Genomic DNA, 19496 nt, shown 5'->3' with positions numbered 1-19496 from the left:
AAGCATCTATTTACTTAACTGTTTAAGACCCTTAAGTTTGTTGACACTTTCAGTTTAACATAATCGTTACGTATAATGAATTCAAATGCTGAGATGTGGAATACTTATTAGCTAGTGGCTACATCTGCTATAGCTATCTTCTGATAAGTTATTTAATCAAAATATACTGCCATCACTGATAAGAGAAGCAGAGAAAGGGACTAGATTCTTTATACATATGGTATCTCATTTAATCAGTCACAACTCTGAGAGGCAGATATTATTATCCCCATTTTACAAATAGAAGCATTAAAGGCCTGGCAAGAAGAATAACTAACTTGGCCAAGGGCCAGCAGGTAGCACAGGGCAGAGGTAAGACTGACCAGGGTCTATTTGCCTCAATGCCTGAGTACTTCCCACAACCTCCAGTCCCTTCATATTGGTAATGACAAGTTTAGAAAAAACCTTATCAATAATACTTGTCAAAAAGTCCCCTTATCTAGATCCCCCAAAAACCTTTACAGATTTATGATTTTTGTAGTGTCCTAACTTCACATGTAAAACCATAGACATTAGAGAGTATTTTACACAAAAAAGCTAAATTATAAACTTAAGAATTCATCATATGATACAGGAGCTATTGTAGTGCTCATCTGTTATGTTGGACCAGTTCTTATATAAACAACCCACTGTAAATTCCTTCCCTGCAAATCACCTATACCCTGTGTACTCATATTCGTCCTTTACTGAATGAATTCAGGAGAGGGAGCACCCTCATGAACACATGGTCATACTGTGCAAGAGCCTGCTGTCCTGTGGGGGCAAAAAGGGGAGGAGTAAAGGGGACTGAAAGGCGGGGACTGAAAGGCGGGGACTGAAAGGTGGGAATTGCCCGAGCATGCTCTTCCCTTCAGTCTCCCTCAGTGATGAAAAGGGACCTATGAGTTCCACAAGGCAGGCTGTGTACAGTAAGTGGGACTGTCTAGTTGCATCCTGCCTGCAGGGCAGGGTTCTGTTCTGTCATGCTGCCCCTGGAGTCTAGCCAAAATGTTACAGCCTGCTCTTACAGTTCTCTAGGGGATTGAGGGAAGGGTCCAAGCTCCAGCTGCCGAGTTAATAAGGAAGGAGCAGTTGGCTGGGACTAGCCTGATGACGGTGACAGCAATTAGAGGTGTGCCCACAATGGGGAGGCACATCTCAGGGTAGGAGTCAGCGCTACACACGCCAGGTTACCTGGTGGAGATTCTCCCTCCATGCTAAACCCTGGAGAATGGTGGAATGATTTTACTATGAAAAACCAGGTAAGTTAGCTAACAGAGCACTTGTTTAGCTGACATTAAAAGAGCCATAACCAACCTACAGTTGATGCCCGTGGCACTCAATGAAAACTTCTGTGGTTGTTCTTCTGAAGTACTAAAACATAGACTTTTGAAACGCAAGTGATAAACAGCTTTGAAGTTAAATGACTTACCATAGAAAGGCCACTATTATCTTTGTTTGTGAATGTGTCTCCACTAGCACAGTCAATGCCAAACAATGCACAGATGTCTCCGGCAAACACTTCCTCAATATCCTAAATAAAGAATACAATATGACACTTGCAAGTAATACAAACCAGGACATCATAACTAAAAAGTAACTGCACAATGAACACATTGTACACAAACAAACGTGGCAGAATCTCACCATGAATTCCACGAAGAAGGAATTAGATAGAATCAATGCAACACCAACAATCAACCACGGCAAGATATACCTTCAACAGGGCCCTTATTTAAACCACACCTCAACTGAAAAGATTTTACTTTAAATGGAAACTCCGAGCTATGGCATCTTTACTTGGAGGATCTGCAGTACTGACGGAACACAGAACCTCACGGTTCTAAAGTTATTTCTATAAAATTAAAAAGCACGTAGTATAGAATGAATAAACAACAAGGTCTTACTGTATAGCACAGGGAACTATATTCAATATCCTGTGATAAACCATAGTGGAAAAGAATATGAAAAAGAATGTATATATATGTATAACTGAGTCACTTTGCTGTACAGCAGTAATTAACACAACATTGTAATTCAACTATACTTCAATTAAGAAATAAATTTTAAAAAGATAAATTCAAAAAAATAAAAAATACAATTCTATCAGAAAGAAAAAAAGAAAAACAAACAAAAAACATGTAGTACTATATGTGCTGCCACAGTCCAACAATGAGATGTGTATGACAAAGGCATACAAGGAAAACCTGCAAAGGAAGTTTTGGAAAACAAAGGCAGGAGAATGGAGTCTACTGTACTTAAAATAATCTTAATTTCTCACAGATGCAGGCAGTTAAAAAAACACAGGAAATCTAAAAAAACACAAGAATAAAGCACTGGTTCCTCTAAACTTCCTAGTCTTTTTTATATTGACAGTTCATTAATAACAGCCGTGGCTGTGAATGAGCAAGTGTGTGTGTCTTGCTTTACTGGTTACACAGCTGTACGGATCTCCTAGCTTCTGGCCCATGAAAGAGCTGTAACAATCACTAATCCCTCTAGCCTGCCCCCTGCTGCCTATCTCAAAAAAGAGCAATGATGTCTAATTTTGAAAGACTGCCTGTTCATTTTCCAGGAGATAAAAAAGTTATGGCCACTGAAAATTTCTGAATGTCGTAACATTTTGCTTAGACTAATAAATTTCTCTAGGAATATAGAGCTGAATTGAGAAAGGGTGCAAGAAGGAGACAACCTCACACACTTGGTATTCCTGCCAAACCTTAACCCTATGGACCACAGAAGGCTAGGACAGATTCAGAGCCAATTCAAGGATTCAAGCCATAAGCCAAAGTTTATCTCCCAGACTAGACCTTCAGAGGTTTTAAATGCTCAGATGAATTCTGGCATCAATATGGCTCTTCTGGGGGTTGGTTCTACTTCCATATTTCAGGAAGTAAATCTACTGAACAATGTGGGAAGTTATGTATGAATTTATTACTCTCATTTACCTTTGAGAACCACAGTTCCACTGTGCTAAAAACCTATTATACTCTTCGTAAGGATAGCTCTTGAGGAAAGTGTTGAATCTTGTGCTCCGAATCTTAGGGAACTAATGTCCCTTTTCCTTAACCTTGGCCACTGAGGAAATACAGCTAACTCACAAATGGTGGTTTTAAATGTGTTCCTGACATTTGCTAATTTAGCCTACACCAAAGTGCCACATGAGAATTGTAGCCCACCTAACTAAAAAGGAAGAAGCTAGGAAAACACATTCAACTAGAAGTGATTTTCTTGTGGGGCTCAGGATACCAAGAAGGTAGATATATTTCACTTGCATTAGAGAAATTTCTGATCTCACAACAATGCCCAGGTACTCGCCTCCATCATGTCGGCATGCATGTGAACCAGCCGTTGCACCCGTACTTTCTTTCTCGTCCTCGTATTATAGATGGTATCACCCTTCTTCAACTGTCCTTGATAATTTCGAACATAAGTTAACTGTCCAAATCGACCTGCCTAGAAGTCAAGATTGGATAAGGTCAGAAAGAATGAAAAAGAAACACAGGAATCAAAATTAAGAGGAAAACTTCACAACTACCTTCAAATATCTGCTATCAGTTTTAGTAGTACAACTTATACACATGCTTCAGTTTGTTGTCATAAACTACTTTAATACTAGTTTTGAATATAGATAAGTTAAATGGTTGTTCTTTGATATCAAAATCCAAGATACTACTTTTGCTTCCTCTAAGTTATTAGAAAAAGTTTTAAAATTTATATAATAAGGAAGTTATTCCATAAGTTCAGTTTAATACAAGAAGACATAAAAATAAGGTATAATTATTAGAAAGACAACAATGTTGGAGAAACTAACATTGTTAGTTAGACTACATGTTAGAGAAACTTTGAGAGTCACCTGGAAAGCTATACAAATAAGATTTCTGTAAAGTGACTGAATATAAAATGAATAATCAAGGATCATTTCCTCCTGAATAGTAACACTAACTTATTAGGTAAGTATTTAAAAGTTGCCAATTCTTCCCATGTTAATTTCCAGGTTTAACACAATAGCAATAAAAATCAGAAGAGGAATTTTTAAACATTTTATTAGTGACTTTAATATTAGAAGAATGGATAAAAATAGAAAATAACTCTGATATAAGAATATATTAAATACTCCAAAACATAAATAGTATAAAACTAGCACAAATTAAACTGAACAGCCCATAGGGTATAGTATAAATATCTAAAATGTTTAATTAATTTGTCAATAGAAGATAAATGACACATGACAATCAATGAAAAAATATAACATTGTTCAAAAACTGGTAACTAGACAACTGGTCTTCTATTTGAAGGCAGAGGAAATACATTTAGATCCTACCTCACAGCATTCAGCAAAACAAATTCCAACTGGATTAACAATGAACAAAACAAGAAACCCCACCACAAAGAAGGAGAAAGAAAAGTAAATCTTTACAAAATATAATCAAAGAGGAAGATTTATAAGGTTAAAAATGAGATAATGACTAAAGACAAAGACTGATGTATTTGTCTATGTAAATTTTAAACTGCAAATTGTTTTTTAAAAAACTTTATTAGAGAAAGGCTCGTACAAATAAGTAAAACACTTTGACTCTAATTTTAAAAAAGGAAAGACAAAAGAAATAGAGGCAATTACAAAAGAGGAAATACAATTCCATAATGAATATATGGAAAAATGTTCTCTATTATTAGGAATTAAGGCAAGATGAAGTATTAAAATACTATTTTCATTTATGAAATCAGTAATGATTTTTAATAAACAATACTCAATGCTGATAAAGATTCACTGAAATAATCTAACATATACATTAATTCTGAGTATGAAAGCAATCTGGCAATATAAATCATTAAATATTAAAATATTTCATACCTGTTACTCAATAATTACAATTCTGAGGATCCTAAGAAAAATAGTCCTAAATATATATTTTTAAAAGCTTTATGCATAAAAATTGTCACTGCAATGTTATTTCTACTTTTTAATTTAAAATTACTTTTTCTGGTTTTAGAAGTAATAAAAAACATACTGTAAAAATTTAAAAATAAAAACTAGGAAAAAGCCCTCCCCAATATAATTCCATCCCAGAAATAACCACTCTTTAACACTTTCAAATTACCCAACTTTTTTCCCACTTAAAATATTATACACAGAAGCAATAACACAACAAAAAGCACACCCAGTCCCCAAATGTTGGTTTCTAATACCATTCACAATTAAAAGAAATCAGGGCTCTTAGAGAAATGGCTGATTCTAGGGCTGGGGCAGGGAATATACAGCGTAAGCCTGGAGAATCCTGTAGTGCCAGAAAGTAAGCAAGTATTCAAAAAAGCAAAATACGGTGGAATGTCTAAGGGGCACAGAAGCCAGGTGAAACAGCTCCAATGGCCAAAACTGGTCAATCTGGCAACAAAATAAGTAACATACCACTGGATTATAACTCAAAGTACAAACTAAATATCCACGAGTCCATACTGATAAAAATAAATGATTGAATAAATAAATATATGGGGAGAAAAGACAATTCTCTTATACAGAAGAATCTCAAATAACTTACATAGATACTGCTCCCTCAAGGAGGAAGAAAATAATTCCCAGCCCTTAAGTGTGGGTTGTGCCCAGGAACCTTCTTCTAAAGAGTCAATATGGAACGGGGTAGAGGGGAAAGTAACTTTACAGTGGAGAAACCTGTAACCAAATATTTCCTAAGAGTCATTTTATAATAGGAATAAAAGCCTAACAGAAAAGAAAATTTCTATATATAGCAGTTAAATACATTAGAAAGCAACTTACCTCCAGTTTAAAAGCCAGGCCTACAAATGGATGGGAATTGTCTCTTTTGGGGTTCATTAAGATTTTGGTTTTCTCTTGTGAGTCACTTAAAATAAAAGAAATACACATTTATGAGATGCAATATTTCATATTTCTTTTATATCAATTTTTTTCATCAGAATATTATCTGAGAAGAAGCACATGTGCAGTAAACACTTCTGGGCTGATTCATAAGTGAAATTTCACTGAAAGGGATCAATAAGAATAACTTTTCTGGTCTTAATTACTGCATTGTGACAGGACCAGAGCAGAATAAAAAACACAAAAATAGTCTGGCAGAAAAAGAAAAATTATCAATGAGAACTTCAAAATTTTTGTCTCTTAAAGCATTAAAAAAAAATACAATTGGTTCCAAATGAGTAAATTTTCTAATGATGTAAACTTTGATAATGAAATAAATCATATTTCTAACTTACAAATAGAATATATGGGAAGGTATAATAAATATTTTTCTCTATGCCAAAATCGTTACCCAAATAGAAATGGAGATTGATTTTTGTAAATTATGGGGAAAAACCCACAATCACAACTACAAGAACCATTCTTAAATACTTTCCCAGTGCACAAATGTTAAAGTCTTTGTGCATAAATTAAAAATCAATTTCCAAGACTTACTCCTGATTGAGAATAGCATAATTTTGGACTTCAGATGGATTTGGGAGGTATTCTAAAACAGCATCTAAAAGAGGCTGAACTCCTTTGTTCTTCAAGGCGCTTCCCAAAAAGACAGGAGTAAATGACCTATTTAGAGTGGCTCTTCGAATTGCGAGCTACAAACGAAAAAAATTAATGATTAGTTTATCTTAAAGTTATTTTGTGTTTCAGATCAATTACAAAGTGACAAATCAATGAAATGAATTGGTACTCTTTGGAGTACTGGCTCTGGTGAAGACTGGAATCAGGTTCTCTATAACTTAAGATCAAAATACAAAAAAAGAAAAAAAAAGAAAAAAAAAGAAAAAAGGCTATTTAACTTTCAACACTGCAATTGCTTTCAACACTCCTGGAATGTCACTAACTTTCAATTTGGCAAAAAAAAGAAAAAGATATATATATACACACATACATAGAAAATAAACACACACACAGAACAGTGTAAGCAGTATGTTAACAATTGTGTAAGATAGAGGGAACAGCAATACACACACACACACACACACACACACACACACACACACACACGTCTCTGGAAAGATACACCAGAAACTATTAACTGGCAACCTGTTTTAGGGACAGGGCAGAGAACTGGGCAGATGGGAGCCAGGTGGGAGACTTTTTCCTGTGTACCTTTGTATAGTTGTTAAATGTTTAAATGATATGAAAGTTTAAACGATATGAAAGTATCACCTATTAAAAAAACATTTAACTGATTTGTTTTCTTTTTTTAAAGGACATACATACAGGAAGCCAAACAGTACAAACTGCTCATAAATTAAGGGCTATGATAGTAACAAGGCTCTAAAATAACGACCTCCTGGTCACGTCCCAACCCCTCGTGCAAGCACCGTCCATGTGTCCCAGCCTCATTCCTTACTGGCTACTGGCCTCAGAGGGAGCAGTGGACCTTTAGCTCTAGCAGCTGGAAGAGGCCAACAGCAGTGCTGTGCTGTGGCCACAACCCACCACTGCAGAAATATGCAGCTGCATACAATTATTTCTCAGTCCTCAGGAAAAACAGAAAACTAGTTATCCTAAAAAGCTTAAAGCAAAACATTTATAACCACAATTTCTAAACATCACAATGAAAAGTAGGATAACAGCTGAGCACAATAAAAGGAGTATAAAAAGGAGAAAATAGGCATGGTAAGAAAGCAATTACTATTTGGAGCTATCTTAAAACACTTGCCTTTGCTGTTGCTAGGGACCAGAAATGGCTTGGTCACTAATCACTTAGGCTACCCTAGGCCACAACATCAGGTCTTTGACTTTCCAACCCTCCCTATATGCAACAGTAGGAACATATGAATCTTACCACGCTTAACTTTACATCCATTGAATAGAGAAACACATGAGCATGGTTGATAAATAGAAAAAAGGAGAAATTAAAGCTAACCCTATACCAGCCTAACAAAAGCTTTATTTTCCGGAAAATTTCCCTAACTTTTATAAGAATCACATTCACACTTGAAAACCGTTGCCTTTCCACTGTCCCTAATAACAATATACCCAACAACAACATAGAAACTAAAGTACACCCACGTATCCTGGCAGAAAACAGTAAACATAGCAGGGCTAAAACTGTCCTCCTTATAAAGGCCTGCTTGCAAGGCTGGGCCCCTGGCTGAGGCCTGGGGATCTGGATTTCTGGGAGGTTCCCAGCATTCCCAGAACTGGTAAGACTGGTTCACTGTGCCTATACTGTTGTACAAACAATGTAATGTGTGCTAAACACCTACTTTCCTTCTGGGAGTCTGGGATTTGGTACATGCTAGGCAGCGGGTGTCTATGTGACCAGCCCCCAGTAAAACCTTGGCACTGAGCTTCTAATGAGTTTCCCTGGTAGACATCATTTCACAGGTGCACTCACAACTTTCCGCTGGAGGAAACAGGCAAGCACTGCAAGACTGCACTGGATGCCTGGGAGCTTACGCCTGGTTTCTTCTGGACTTCACCTCATGTGCCTTTGCCCTTTGCTGATTTTGCTTTGTATCCTTTCACTGTAATAAATCATAGCCATGAGTGTGATTATGTGCTGAGTCCTTACTCCTAGTGAATCACAGAATCTGACATATTCCCTTTCATAGATCGAAACCTAACTCTCTACTGTGGTTCCTGGGTTACGGTTCTTGACTTCAATTAAGGCCCAGACCTATACTTTCCTACGTGGTGCTCCTTACTCATTAGAGAGCTGAGGTGATAAGGCCTTTGTGAATGGTAAAGAACTCAAGCTATGAGATAAATTAGTAAGCATCTCAGCTTCAACAGGGTTCTTTCCTTGTGCATTTGATCTATAAACTCCCTGAGTGCAATGTCTTACACACAATAATTACTTGTCTGATCTCTGCTAAGGGCACCAAGTGGTTTGGCAAAATAAATATCAGTCTTTTTATGATTTTTATTTTTATGATAAAATATACATAACAAAATTGACTATCTTTACAATTTTTAAGTGTACAGTTCAGTGGCATCAAGTACATTCACATTGCTGTTACCACTATCCACCTCCAGAACTTTTCACCATCCCAAACTGAAACTCTGTACCCACTAAACTTCCCATTCTTCCCCCCACCAGCCCCTGGTAACCACTATTCTACTTTCTGTCTCTAGGAATTTGACTATTCTGGGTACCTCACAGAAGTGGAATCATACAATATTTGTCCTTTTATGTCCTTTTACGTCTGGCTTATTTCACTTAACGTCACGTCCTCAAGACGCACCCATACTGTAGCATGTATAAGAATCTGATTCCTTTTTAAAGCCAAAAAATACCCTCCATTGTATGAATATACCAATTTTGTTTATTCATCCATTGATGGACATTGGGTTGTTTCCAACTTTTGGCTATTGTGAATCACGCTGCTATCAACACTGGTGTACAAATATCTGAGTCCCTGCTTTCAATTCTTTTGGGTACACAGAAGTGGAATCGCTGGATCATACGGCAGTTCTAGGTTTAATTTTTGAGAAATCACCATACTGTTTTCCACAGTACATGCATCATTTTACATTCCCCAGCAATGCACAAGGGTTCCAATTTCTCCATATCCTCACCAACACTTATTTTGTTTTTTAAATAATAGTCATCCTAATAAGTAAAGTGGTATCTCACTGCGGTTTTGATTTGCTTTCCCTAATGATTAGTGATGCTGAGCATCTTTTCATGTGCTTATTGGCCATTTGTTATCTTCTATGGAGAACTGTCTATTTACAAACTGAATACCAGTTTTAGGCAGGGATCTTCTCTTTATTTTTTAAGAGCTGAACAATCAAGTAAAAAAATCTATACAGCCTTCCAAATAGTACAACAGGGTACATTTCTAATTTATCTTCTTTCTTCTTAATAAGACTATGTCCAAGAGGTTGGCAGTGTAAGTATCTTTTTTCCTAGAACTATGACTCCTTTCCCATTTTACATAACTCACTACTTAAAAAAAGAGAATAATTTGCCATGTCAAATATTTTTTTAAGAAACCAATTATGTTAACAACTTTGCTCCGATTTCATTAATAAAACCCCTGCATAAAAGCACCATGTCCCTTCCCTGCAAAAAAAAAAACCCCAAAAGCCCTCTTTTTTCTTATTAATATAAGATTAATTTTGAGAGCACTTGCCTTTAAATCAGAAATTGAGGGAATTTTTTCTTCCAGAAACATCTCACCAAGTTGCTCATCTGAATTAGCAACACATTCAATCAGCTCCTGCCGGTGGTCAGCTGCCGCCGCCCTGAATTCTGCTGGAATTTCCCCATATCGAACAACCTGACTAAAAGTAGAAATGTTTTATTTTGGTACTTTAAGAATATTCAGTTAAACTGTAAATCAACTATACTCCAATAAAGATTAATTTAAAAAAAGAACATTCAATTAAACATATAAGCACCAATGAAAAAGATAAACTAATGGCCAAAATATTTTTTTAGATAAGAGCTCTGATATATTTGCGTTAAAATCACAAAAAAGAAAAATGTGAATCTTTAAAATTCAGAATAGTGGGCAAAATACTTTAAACAAGCAAAGCAAACTGCTCAAGGTTGTACTACTAGTAAACAGATGAGCCACGATTCAAAGCTAAACTGACTCCAAAACCCATGAGTACAGGTGACCTTTGAACAACACAGGTTTGAACTGCACAGGTCCACTTATACACGGATTTTTTTCAATAAACATGAAAAAATATATGTGTATAACATTGTATACAAAACTTGTATTGAAGTGGACAGCCTATCATTATATAGGAATAAGATAAGTGATATTTAATATGAAATTAATGTGTTAGTTTTCTTACTGTTTTATAACTTTGCTTTCAAAGAATTATATCACCATACAGTATGCCTTTCTCACATAATTAAAGACACTGTGTATCATCACAAGTAATTTTTTTAAGTCACAATGCTTCCAATACTGTATTATGAATATGATTATATGATATGCCATAAAAAATTCTATAACGACTCATTCATTAGCATACAGACTAGGCTACTGCATTACATCAATTACACTAGGCTACCATAAAGCAATATAGTGCTGCTTCTTCCTTATCAATGTATGAATTGTTATACCTGTATATAAATATGAATTTCTTTTCATATTTTATCTTTTCATTTTTGATATCTAGTGTTAGTAATACATATAACATCTACAGTGCTTTGACTCATATAAGATTTTACTGATGTAGGTATTACTTTCCATATTGATAAATACAGTACAATACTATAAATGTATTTTCTCTTCCTTATGATTTTCTTTAACATTTTCTTTTCTCTAGCTTATTTTAAGAATACAACATGTAACATACAAAATATGTGTCAATCAACTGTGTTATAGGTAAGGCTTCCAGTCAACAGTAGGCTATTAGTAGTTAAGTTTTGGGGGAGTCAAAAGTTATACTTGGATTTTCAACTGCACGGGGGGATCAGCACCTCTAACCCCCACATTGTTCAATGGTCAACTGTACTTGAAAATTCTATTAACCAAATTAATCAGAATATCACAGTCAGGACTTCCCTGGTGGCACCGTGGTTAAGAATCTGCCTGCCAATACAGGGGACACGGGTTCGAGCCCTCGTCCGGGAAGATCCCACATGCCGCAGAGCAACTAAGCCCATGAGCCACAACTACTGAGCCTGTGCTCTAGAGCCCACAAGCCACAACTACCGAAGCCTGCACGCCTAGAGCCCGTGCTCCACAACAAGAGAAGCCACCACAATGAGAAGCCTGCGCACCGCAAGGAAGAGTAGCCCCCACTCGCCACAACTAGAGAAAGCCCGCGTGCAGCAACAAAGACCCAATGTAGCCAAAAATAAATAAATTAAATAAATTTATTAAAAACTCCATGTATCAGTAGTTTTCATAATCTTTAAAAAAAAAAACAAAAGAAGAATATCACAGTCTCTGACAAGCAGGATTAGAGACTTGACTATTCCTTTTCATTAATAGCAATCTTTAACACAGAACACTCCATTCTGTAGTTTTAAAAAAAAAAAGGTTACTAATTATGACAGACTCTTCAACCTTGACCTCAGTTCTCCGTCCCTCTAGGGGCCAGACAGGTAAGAGTCACAAATAAAATACAAAACAGAGAAATGGATATACTTGATATTTAGAAACATCAGTCTTAACATTTTAAAAGGATTTCTTTAAAAATGGAATCTAACGTCGAAAAATAACAAGCTTTTCAGAAAACACATTCCTGGGGGAAAAAAAAAGGGAAAAGAAGCCAATTGCAAATAATTGCAAGTAGTCAGAAAATAATTCTTATTGTCCTAAAGAATGCTCTTCACAGTCTTCAGAACTTAATTTTTCCATTTTGGCAAGCTCCCTCCTTCTTAGTCGTTCACGTCAGAATCTTCCTTTCAAAATGTACATACCCAGTGGTCTAGGGCTGGGAAAGGGGGCAGGTATGTTAAGAAGTTCCACCTGGGCTTCCCTGGCGGCGCAGTGGTTGAGAGTCCACCTGCCGATGCAGGGGACGCGGATTCGTGCCCCGGTCTGGGAAGATCCCACATGCTGTGGAGCGGCTAGGCCCTTGAGCCATGGCCGCTGAGACTGAGCGTCCAGAGCCTGTGCTCCGCAACGGGAGAGGCCACAACAGTGAGAGGCCCGTGGTTCTGATGTACAACAATGTTTAAAAGCCTCTGCTTCAGTAGGCAGAAACGTGTGCCCTGGTAATTCTGAGGAAGCAGATTTATTCATTTACTTAAAAATCTTTTTTGAGTCTCTATTTTGTACCAGACAGTTCTAGGGCTGGGTACACAGCAGCAAATAAACCTGATAAAAATCCTTGTCCCTTACATTCTAAGGAGTGAGAGAGAAACTTTGTTGTCATTACTTAGTTGTCAAACAAAAAGTAAGAGTGAGAAATGCCTACAAGACGGTCGATAAGGATAAATTCTATATAGTTAACTGATCACAATGCCTTTCACCCACCTGCCAGACCAGCAATCTCAGTTCCATAGCAGAAACAGGAAACCCCTAATAAAGGACCTTCGGAGAGAACTGCCGGGCTACTGGGTCCACGCTTCAGAACAAAGGTTCATTTATGACTCCCCAAATTGTCTAGAATAGTGCCATTCAAACTGTGGTCTGCAGACCTGAAACATCAGCACCACTTGGGAGCTTTCCAGAAATGCAAACTCCAGGCCCACCCTACAGCTACTGAATTAGAATCTCTGAAGGTGAATCCAGAGATTTGTGTTTTAATAAGCTCTCTAGGTGACTTTTCTGAATGCCATGGTTTGATAACCACTGCGCAGTTACAATGCTTTGTGTGCAAAGGTCTCTTCAAAAGTTGGTTGACAGACCAAAACCATTTCAAAAGTTACCAATTTGCTTTTTGTATTGCCTAAACCACAGGTATACAAGTTTTAACTTCTTTTATATATTAATCTTTTTATTTTTGTAATCCCATGAAGTAGGTAGAGGAAATATTTATGATCCCTATTTTCTTCCCAGTTTTTATAATAATACCCAGAACATAGTAGCTGTTCCAGAAAAGTCTACAGAATGAAAGAATACATGGATGAATGCATGAACAAGTAGAAAAAGAGATATTACATCATTAGCCCAAGCTGAAGGTCTCCTTTCACCACACCGTGTATATCATAATGCGATATAAATATATCATCCAAAGAGTAACATACTCTCCCTTGGAATGAATACTAAGCAAAATGGGGAGTAACTAGGATTAAAAGCATTAAAACAAAATCATCTTAGAGGATATTCTTCCAGCCACATTTCAAAAAGAAGTTTATATTTAAAGCACTCATCCTTTTCCTTCTCTTTGATACTTTTTAAAATATAAGATTTTAATAGAATAGTATATTTTTAACACTTACCCAAAGTCTCCATCAAAATAGATGGCTCGTTCCTCAATAAGATCTATAATACCTTTAAAATCACCCTCCAAACCAATGGGTAATTGCACAAATGCTGCATTATGACTTAGTTTAGACCTGAAAAATAAAAATACATGTTTACCCCTTTTTTTCTCCCCAAATCCCTTTGAAATGACAAAACAAATATAAAAAGAAATCAATGGCAGATCTGTGGAAGTGATCAGCAGGTCAGAGCGGAGGATACAAAAGCATTTGGGAACAGACTGACAGCCAAACTCACTGTGCTCAGGAAGCCTCAACCCTATTCGGGCAACAAAAAGAACTGTAAGATACGTATTTTCCCATCAGATCCCCAGAATACCCTGGATCAGAAACAGAAGAGGGAAAAACAGGTCATTGAGTGGTTGGCCAGGAAATTAAAGCATAGTGGGATAATTGTACCCACATCTCATTCTTGGATCAGCTGACTCTAGTGAAGCTGAGTATAGCTATCTGAAAAGGAAGTTCCTTAGGGGGAAAACCCTTAGAGTGGGTATTAAAGTCAGACACTCATCATCGGCCTGTACCCTCAATCAGGCACAACCACCGAAGAGAAATCACACTCACTGGCAGGGATTTACACTCAAGTAGAAATATGCTCTAGCTAACTATGCTCTAGATTCTAGGTACCCATCTATAACTATGGATAGATAACTAAGAACCACCAAATATCTGAAGGAAATCAATAGCTTGCAAGAGAGGTGAAATTAAGAAATAGTACTAACCTCCAAGGAGAAAGTTACTAGAAGAAAATAAAATGTAAAGATCTAAAAAGGAATTACCTCTATTAATAAAGATGTCACAATAAAAGGGAAAGTTTATAGAAATTAACTACATAACTGCTGGGATTAAAAAGAACAAAAAACAGGCTAAATAACAGAAGGGATGCAGATGAATACCAGATTAGTGAGTTGGAAGACTGACCTCAAAAATTCTCTCATAACCCAGTGAAAAATTAGGAGACAGAAAGTATGAGAAAGTATGGTAGAAAAGTTAAGACACAGAGGCCAGATTCAGAAGTTTCAAGATCTGTTTAATGGGAGCTACAGAATGAGGTAACAGGTAAAAGGGAGTGGTGCAAAGAAAGAACCAAAGTAGTCAAATAAATGCTGAAAGAGAATCTGCCTGGAATTCAGGAAAAGACTTGGTGCAAAGAGACCATCTATTGCCAACCACAAGTAAAATATAACTAGAAAAAAAAAGTGAAAACGTTTCGTTATCCCAAGAAAGTATTACAAATGCCCAATAAAGAAATATTTCACTCTCATGTTCTCAAAAACATCACTTCCATCAGAGAGCACACAGCAATACTGTCAGTTAAAGTTCCTCAACACGGTATCTTTTGTCATCAGACACATCATTCTTAGTCTCTCCACTACCACAAACCTTACTGCCTACATCCATCAGCTCTGCCATGTGAAACTTGGGTAGGAACTCTACCGCTACATTTACAGATCTACAAAAGGTGAAAAGTGAAACTCCGACTCTTTTCAAAGGCTGTGTGAAACACGTAGTATTGTGCAAACTGTAAAATCATATCAATACCACTGGGTTATGTCTGATTCAGAAAGGAAGTATTGCTGTTGTCTTAACAAATATGTTAACAAAGAAAAGCAAGAGAATATAGCGTACTAATTTAAGTCATTAATTAAAATTCCTCAAATGAAGGTTAAAATTGAAGATAATCCTCTAGCTTTGTCTAAATAAATGCACAGTACTTTTAGAATCTACCCTAGATTATAACTTCTCTAATTAGAGCAAAACACTACAAATTGCCAGATGGTTTTCTGAATTCACCTTCAATCTCCCTAAAATTTAAGTCATATTTCTTCCATTTTACAGAGAAAGTAGTTGATGAAATCACATCACAAACCAAACTACGGACCTTTGTGTTCCATTTACTGTAAGTCATACACATAGATGAATTTTAAAAAGGGAAAAAAAATTTAAGGGGATAAAGCTTAATGACACTGAGTTAACTGTCCTTCTGGATGTGAGGCTTGTTATCCGGATCATCACCCCCGCTCTGTTCTAAGGTTCAGTACCTCATTTGCTGCAGGGCCCGGGCTGGGTTGGAGCCCATTCGGTCGAGTTTGTTAATGAAAGTTAGAAATGGAACACTGTAGCGCTTCATCTGACGATTAACAGTCATGGTCTGGCACTGCACCCCTCCAACGGCGCACAGAACAAGGATGGCACCATCCAGCACCCTCAGGGCTCTTTCAACTTCTATTGTGAAGTCCACGTGCCCTAAATGAGACAGAGAACTGTGTCGGGGTCTTAAAAAGCAGTATGAATTTTTACAACATGTACAAGTAAAAGTTCTTCTATCTCTGATCACTACGTATGTCTTCTAAATAAAATATGAACTCCTTAAACCACCAATACTGTTCACTTACCATAAGGTTCAGGGGCTCAACAAAATCACTTCAAAAGATACTAGGGCATGGGCATCTTTGGAATCAGCTGCAACATGTAAAAGGCAAGAACATTCCTATTCACAATTTCTTTGCACTATTTTTCAAAGAAACCACTTAAAGATGAAGTATTCTAGGTCCCAAGTCAGATTTCTCTAATAGGGAATTCACAGTCACACTTTTGAGTATTATTTTGTACTCAAAAATGAGCTAGATCACGGTAAAGAACTAAATATGCCACTGCCAAAACAAGCTGCAATAAAACCAAGAACTTAGCTCACCAGGAGTATCTATAATGTTGATATTGACATCTTTCCACATGGTATAGGTGGCCGCTGACTGAATAGTGATTCCTCTTTGTCTTTCTAGTTCCATGGAATCCATGACAGCACCAACTCCATCTTTACCTTTTACCTAAACACAAGCACAGCAATTCAGATTTCTCTGTCCCTGCATTCCAAGAAGGAAAGAAATCTTCACAGATGGAACCAGAACACAGATAGTTAAGTGATGCAATTTTCAGAGAAACCTAATTGTCAAACCATATCATCTCATGGAGTAGAAAATTGATTACAGGTTTTGCCCTCTATTAACCCTAACCCTTTTTTCATTGCCATTTTGAGCAGCTGCTACCACTGAGCATTACCTGGTCTTAGAGCTATCCTTGCTCCCTCTGCACTGTTCCTGCCCACCAGCCCTGTGTTAGTCTGTGAGCAGATATGCAGAGAAGAGATTTTTCCCTGCTGTGTTTCTTGTGGACTTTGAGGTCTGCGTGGGAAGAATTCAGCTTTTAAAGTCTGTGATTTAATGAGATGATCTTCATCTGAAGTAACATTTTTAAGTGGAGAGTTGAATTACTCAATAATATGTAATGTAATGTCTTCAGGAGAGTTTCAAGATTTTCTAAAATAATTCTTTCCTGACATATGTATTTTTAAACTATTAAACTCATTTTAAACCCTTTTTCCACTTAACATTATAAACATCTCTCCATAACATTTAAAAGTATGTAAACATTATTTTAATGGCTGCTTAAGGGTACATCATACTGACTTAACATTCTTAAAAAACAGCCTACTCAGTATACCCACAGTGATGGTCTCTAGAAAGATTCCTCAGAGCAACATTTCAAGCCAACCTGATCTATCCATTTTGTGACTCTGATTAAAGATCCACTGTTACCATTCTTTTAATCTTTCAGGTTTGTAAAGTTTCTTAAATCCTTATAAAACAATTAAAACCAGGGTCAAACTAATGGCATCAACCATGAACCACATACCTCATGCATTTTTGCAATTCTGCCAGTGTAGTAAAGCACTCGTTCTGTTAATGTAGTTTTCCCAGAATCAATGTGAGCTGAGATTCCAATATTTCGTATCTTCTCATTAGGTATCACCCCTGATGAACACCATCGGCAAATCTTCCAATTAGCCTGAAAAAATAAGAGAGCTCAATTCAATGCACTTTTCATGAGAAAACAGTGGACAATTAGAAAGGGTTTAGTGGACATCTTTCCTCCGAGAAATCTCAATGGACACAAAACGTCATATATGATTGTCTGAAAAGGCAAAAGAAGGAATGTCTCAACCTGAAACTCCTGTAACCAAAGAAGAGGTTGCAAGAGAGAACAGAAAAGACATACTCTTAAAAATAAATAAATAAGTCAGAAAAGATATATTCAAATTAATTAATTAAATAAATAAAAGGGAACAGATACTTTTACCGGATGGCACAAGTTTGAAAATATACACTGGGGCTGATAAAATCAGAAAAACTGCTCCCAACAACTACTTTAAAAGGAAATATAGTTTTTACTCTAAATTTTACTTTTTTTTCCCCTTCCTCCTTACTGTAGTTCACAGCTAGCAAGGACGTTTGCGGACTTATATGCTCTATGCAGTGGTGCCAATAGCTTCAAGGCAGCCCACAAAAGGTCTCCAATTCCTTTCCACCCCCAAACAATTAGTAACATTAAAACAACAACAACAACTTTATTTTACTCTGGTGGTGATGGGGAATCCTGCATTTATGGAAACAAGACACCATATAAATCTCTCTATATAGGACTGCCCATCCAAAATGCACTGCAGCCACTTCTGGGAAAAGGGAAGAACTTGGAAAACCTGGGTAAAATGGAATCTGGGTGATCGGCACTTGGTTGATTAAATCCCACCGATATCAGCGAGCAAAGCAAAGGAGGTTTGCATGACAGGAAAGGCTCAACTCCTACCTAATCCTAGTCCACTCTGCGCTCCCCGCGCCCCGCACAAAAGGCAGACACAGAACCAAAGAAAGGTACTGGGAGGGTCGGGCTCCAAATCAAACAACCCAGAGTCAGCTGAAAGAGGGATCAGTCAGGCCAACGACACTCTGTAATGAAAAGAGCACGGCATAACGAGTCAGAAGCCCTGGACACACTAATTTTTCTCGAGTGAAGGTTGTCTCGACCTTCACTCCAGTCACCTCTCCTCTCTAAGTTATACCAAAAATAAGACGCTTAACCGTAAATCGGAGGCCGCCGAACCTCCCAGCGCACCGAGACGCTGCTCATTAATAACCAGCAGCTGTGCAGATACCGAGGGGCTTTTCAGCGCTGAGGTCGACAGCTCACATTCGGAGCTGTCAGTAAGGAGGTGCCAGGGAGGGTAGGAGTGTCACTTCCTCCCTGGCTCCGGACACACCGCAAGGTCCCGGGGACAGTCCGTGGTGCGGTGTCGCCCTGCCGGACTCCACTACCTGCTTCCATTGCCAGCACTGGGCGGTGGGGACCCGCGGGAGCGGCCGGCTCTCCAGAGCCGCGGCGGCGGCGGCGGCGGCGGTTCCCAGCAGCCTCATGGCTAGCGCAGAACAGACGCGAACTTCCCGCAGCTCCGGCTCTGCCCGGCAACCAGCACCACTACTACAGGCGTTCACATGCACGCCAGCAAACAGTGCCGGAAGAGGACTTCACGTGCGAAGGATGAGAGGGCGGGGAGAAAAAAAGAGAGAGGGAGAAGCTTCCGGTTCTCAGAGCCGAGCAGCACCCTCCGCTGCCAGGGTGCCCTCTGCCGACTAGGAAGAGGAAGTGCAGTCACTTTGCGGAGCTAATCAGGGTTTTGGCACGCTACCAGAAAGATGCAGCCTTTAAACGTGGTTGTTTTCCCCATACAGCAGAGTGCAGAGACGTTTATAATAGAATTTACGTTAAAAAAATGCAAAATTGTTACCTATGCTA

At 37.8% G+C, this 19496-nt stretch overlaps 1 protein-coding gene across 1 annotated transcript in view; it reads right to left on the bottom strand.

Moving 5' to 3' along the window:
* Positions 1 to 19238, bottom strand: part of GFM1 (G elongation factor mitochondrial 1) — a 41972-nt gene extending 22734 nt beyond the window's left edge. The window contains exons 1-10 of the mRNA XM_067737858.1: positions 19019 to 19238; positions 17562 to 17714; positions 16564 to 16696; positions 15911 to 16115; positions 13827 to 13943; positions 10105 to 10255; positions 6449 to 6603; positions 5795 to 5879; positions 3337 to 3474; positions 1451 to 1552 (exon numbers count right to left, since the gene is read on the bottom strand). Of these exons, the coding sequence (XP_067593959.1) occupies positions 1451 to 1552; positions 3337 to 3474; positions 5795 to 5879; positions 6449 to 6603; positions 10105 to 10255; positions 13827 to 13943; positions 15911 to 16115; positions 16564 to 16696; positions 17562 to 17714; positions 19019 to 19117 (1338 nt within the window). The 5' untranslated portion in view covers positions 19118 to 19238. The remainder of the gene's footprint in view (positions 1 to 1450; positions 1553 to 3336; positions 3475 to 5794; positions 5880 to 6448; positions 6604 to 10104; positions 10256 to 13826; positions 13944 to 15910; positions 16116 to 16563; positions 16697 to 17561; positions 17715 to 19018) is intronic.
* Positions 19239 to 19496: the final 258 nt, after the last annotated feature.

The sequence above is a fragment of the Pseudorca crassidens genome, chromosome 5, assembly GCF_039906515.1.
Source record: "Pseudorca crassidens isolate mPseCra1 chromosome 5, mPseCra1.hap1, whole genome shotgun sequence".
Classification (NCBI taxonomy): Eukaryota; Metazoa; Chordata; class Mammalia; order Artiodactyla; family Delphinidae; genus Pseudorca; species Pseudorca crassidens.
Note: the sequence above shows the minus strand (reverse complement) of the source record. Positions and strands in the feature narration are given on the sequence as shown.